The following is a 4,678-nucleotide window of genomic DNA, read 5'->3' on the forward strand; positions in this document are numbered from 1 at the left end:
GTGGGTGGGAGGGAGAGGGGAATCTCCTGTACTTGTCAGATCTGATTTGACGTACACAAACAAAAAACCCCAATTAAAAAAAAAAGTTGCAAATAGAAATACCATTTGACCCAGCAGTTCCTCTACTGGGAATATACCCTAAAGAAACCATAAGTGCCACCAGGCAGATATATGCTGTGGTATAGTCACACAATGGAATACTATGCTGCATTGAAAAACAAGGAACTCATGCAATATTATTCAATGCAACTTCTTACCTCAGAGGTTACTCAAACAAATCAAAAATGTCTAGTGACCTTCCAGATGGGACCCATCGCTGGTTTTTAAGACCAGATGGGACCCATGGCAGTTTTTTAAGAAAACTTGTATGATGTAAATGATAAGACTATTTACCTCTTGACTAAATATTTATTAAGTTGTTGGCATGAGATGTCCTATAGTCTGAATGGGTTGGAAATCTTAAAATAAAACTCCTCAGATCCCCTCCATTCCCTAAATCCGCTGCTATTAATGGTGGATAAAGGCAGACCTCTTAAACAATTGCCACCAAATCCCATTAAATTCAATAATTCATCCTGCACAAGAAAAAGAAATTCTTGAGTAGTTACTATGTGTTGTTATTGGTTGCTGTCTAGTCAAGCACGACTCATAGCAACCCTAAGAACAAAATGAAGCCTTCCTATAACTATGGTTGTTTCTCAAAGTTCATAGATTTTCTAGAGGCATGTTATTTAGGAAGTGGATATCACTCCAGAGGCACATTAATTTTAATCTTTGTAAAGATTTGATAAAGATAAGAATTATTATGACGTGTATAGATAAATGCCATTCATAACCTGAGGTTTTGTGTATGATCAATAGTGCAAACTCTCTTGTAAGCGTTTCTCTGCTTCTAACTCTGATGATTTAGAAATCATCTAAAGAGAGGAAGACTTTCAACCAGACGGGATGACACAATCACTGCTGCCATGGATGTGAGTGTGTCAGAAATGGTGCCGATGACACAGGCTAGGAGAGGGTTCGGATCTGTTGTTCATGTGGTCACTCACTATGGGTTGTAATTGTCTAACCTATCTAGCAGCAGCAGCAACTTAAATTCTAGGACATCCTTAGTTGGACCTATGATGACTAAGATGGTAAACACAAATACCTTAAGTATCACATCCATGTTTCTTGACATCTTTGCTCTAACACCTCTCTAAGCTTCTGTGGTTCTTCAGGATCTTAAACATAGCCAAATGAGTCAACGCCAGCTGCAAGTCTGTTTCTTGCACTGGTTAAACAGAGTAATTCTAGTGAATTTAATGCCTTCTCCAGTCTTTTACAGGGTTAGTCTCAGATCTCACTGGGCCATTTCTCTTTGTTCATCTCTGCTTCTGAGCCATTGAACAATGAATCTGACAATATGGTTCCTTTGTCAATAGCATGTTATGTGATGCCATGTGAAAATTTAAAGGACAAAGCAGTTAGTGCAAATATACATATCTTGTGCTCACCAGGAACCACTCTAGAAGAAATGAGGATTTTTGTTTTTCTTTTTTCCCCTGGCTGTTTGTTCTTGCAGTCAAGGTATACTTGGGTCATGGGGAGTAGATTCTGTGAACTCTACAGAGGACTATACTTAAAATAGATTCAGTCTTTGCTAGTGTTCAAACTGTGCAAATAGTAATTTTTTTCCCCTTTCTTTTATGCCCTTAGGGAGTGAGAGAAGCCCTGGAAAGGTAGGTGTCTATTTTGTATTGTGTGGGAAATGATTGAAGGGCTTTGTGTCCTTGGTGCTAATTAAACAAACAGGTTATTAGATTGGGGACAGAACTGTCTATGCATTTTCTAGTAAAAGAACATGGTTGTCAAGTTGAAGCAGGTAGTGTGGTCAGCGCCAAAGAAAGAGAGTAACTGTCTCTCCTTGTCATAGGAGCAAGTCACTCTTGCAGCACTGTCCAGAGACCACCACCACGGAACTGAGTCTGTGCCGCATCACAGGAATGAGAGAGATGCTAAGAAAATTCAGCAGTAAGTCAACCTGGATTATCAAACCTCTAGAGGGTTTCAGAGTTAAGCTTAACAAATGTAAGTGATGCAAAAGGAACCTTTAGGCAACAACTTCTAGCAGCACATTTTGGACAGCTGGGGGTCATGTTCTCACTGAAGGTGTCCTGAGCAGCACTGGACCCTGGAATCCTGGATTCTCAGATCACCTCTGTGCTTTAGCAGAGAAAAGCAGAGTTGATTCGTGTTCTGATCTTTCAGTTTTCTATCTCTGGCATCCTAATCTTTCTTTCTCTGCTTTTACTGTTCTGTTTTGTCCTCATTCTTACCCTTTAAGCATAGACACACATACACATACAACACTGCAGTAGGTTTGTTTGTTGTTGTTGTTGTTGTGTGTATGTGTGTGTGTGTGTGATATATATATATATATATATATATATATATATATATATATATATACTTTCTTGTTAGGAAAAAAGAAACTGACTTGAACTCTTAAATTCCAGGAAATTGAAAAGAAGTTAAAAATTGAAAATTGAAAGGAAGTTTCAATTACGTTTCAAACTAGGGTGTTCTGGTGGCATAGTTCTTAGGGATTTGTACTGCTTGGGAAAAAGAGATGAAATCTTTCCCAGGTGATTTACAGCGTCTGGAAACTTACCGGAGGAATGAGTCAGTTCCATTTTTATAGCAGTAAGTGAGTGAGTGAGTGAGTGAGATCCTTTTAGAATACTAAGGGCTAGAGACATCATCATTGGTGTCCAACTTTATCTTGTTGATCATCTAATCTTTGGAGCAAGGCTTAACAGACTCAACCGGTATTCCATGAGTGGCTATGCTGGTACTATGCTGTTAGGCTCTGGAATTACTCATAATGATGAATTGCTTTCTGTAAAATTTACAGTGAAGTTAAAAAGGCAGACATTAAATAACCACTTAGGTAAGAAGTGATCTTTTTTCTTTGGCCAACACATGAAACTATAAAATTATATGACTGTTGTTGATAGATGTTGCTGAGTCAACTATGACTCCTCCATAGTAAGGGACACCCAACTCTTTTGGACAGTCAGTGAGAGTTGGCACCCTCTTCTTTAACTCTCATGCAGTTTTGGAATGCGCTTCACATGGTCACTGCGCATGGCAGCAGCTCATAGGACGTTGCCTTTAATGAAAATGTGATGAAAATTTTGATTAGGGATTGCTAATCAAGTAGGTAGTAACTTTAAAAATACTGGGCAAGCTTACTATCATTTTAGATGTTTAGTAAATAATAACTCCCATCCAAGCTGAAGAAACAGAATCAACTTTGACTATGAAAGGAAGGCTTACGAATGAAAAAACATATGCTTGTGAATAAAGAGTTGAGTGGCTTAAAACTATCTTGTAAACAAAACAACTTAACTTCTAGAGATCCCTCTCGGGCAGGTTAAACAACATTCTTCACAATCCTCTCTTCTGTTTCCTTTTAGAGGTTCTCTCTCTGTTCTTTTGAATATTTAAAGAAAGGCAGAGAGATTCCATTGTAAATACAACATAAGACCCAATACTAAAAATTTAATTTAAATTACACCCCCTCGAGGATGCCTCAGGAGGTCTCATTCTTCTTTCCTCTTGCAGCGGACATCACTCTGGATCCTAACACAGCCAATGCCTATCTTGTCCTGTCTAGTGATCTGAAAAGTGTTAAACATGGAGGCATGAGACAGCAGTTACCCGACAATCCAGAAAGATTTGACCAGTCTGCAACTGTCCTGGGCGTTCAGATCTTCACCTGTGGGAGGCACTACTGGGAAGTGGAAGTAGGAAACAAGACTGAGTGGGAAGTGGGCATCTGCAAGGACTCAGTGAGCCGGAAGGGGAACCTTCCAAAGCCCCCTGGGGATCTCTACTCACTCATCGGTTTAAAGATCGGAGATGATTATAGTCTATGGGTCTCCTCACCTTTAAAAGGTCAACATGTCAGAGAGCCAGTGAAGAAGGTTGGTGTTTTCTTAGACTATGAGTGTGGACATATAGCATTCTATAATGTAGTGGATGAGTCTCTCATCTATAGTTTTCCTCCAGCCATATTCCAAGGAGCTCTCCGGCCTATCTTCTCCCCTTGCCTTCCAAACGAGGGCACAAACACGGACCCTCTTACCATCTGTGCTCTGAAAAGCCACATCTAAAGGAGGTGCCCTGAGCCTTCTCAGTTCTAAGACCAACAGATGACAATCAGTTGAAATGATTAATGTGTTGACAGTATCAACATCAGACAAGCCAAAAAAAGCCCCCTTAAAGAGTTCCTCTTAGCTGGAGCCCACAGTGAACAGGCAAATTAGATAGTCAAAACCAATGAGGAGAAGGCTGATCACATCCTGTGTTTCTAATCAGAGTTATTACCTTTAATACCCAATCTATGTGCTAGTCACTAAAAAGAAAGAGAGAGATCTATCCCCTCTTAATCTGAACCCCACTGCCTTACCCCAATTTTATAAATATATGTCATTTTTTCAAATGTATTAATTTATTTCATTCTAAAAACAAACTGTACAATGGAAATGTTCCTTTATTATGTGTGCAGAGTTCTGTATGTCTGACAATCAGGCTCCCCCAAAGGGACTGTGGGTGGTTTCTCCTGTCATGGAGGGGAAGACAGACTCTAGGTTCAACCTCTGAAATGTCAGTTTTCTTCCTTCCCCATGGG

The 4,678-nt window shown here is 39.7% G+C and overlaps 1 protein-coding gene across 1 annotated transcript in view; it reads left to right on the forward strand.

The window, feature by feature from the left end:
* TRIML1 (tripartite motif family-like 1) overlaps window positions 1-4,160 on the forward strand; it is an 11,160-nt gene extending 7,000 nt beyond the window's left edge. Inside the window, exons 4-6 of the mRNA XM_006882265.1 lie at window positions 1,699-1,721; window positions 1,916-2,013; window positions 3,610-4,160. Of these exons, the coding sequence (XP_006882327.1) occupies window positions 1,699-1,721; window positions 1,916-2,013; window positions 3,610-4,160 (672 nt within the window). The remainder of the gene's footprint in view (window positions 1-1,698; window positions 1,722-1,915; window positions 2,014-3,609) is intronic.
* Window positions 4,161-4,678: the final 518 nt, after the last annotated feature.

Source organism: Elephantulus edwardii, unplaced genomic scaffold (assembly GCF_000299155.1).
Source record: "Elephantulus edwardii isolate Elephantulus edwardi_28Jun2011 unplaced genomic scaffold, EleEdw1.0 scaffold00018, whole genome shotgun sequence".
Classification (NCBI taxonomy): Eukaryota; Metazoa; Chordata; class Mammalia; order Macroscelidea; family Macroscelididae; genus Elephantulus; species Elephantulus edwardii.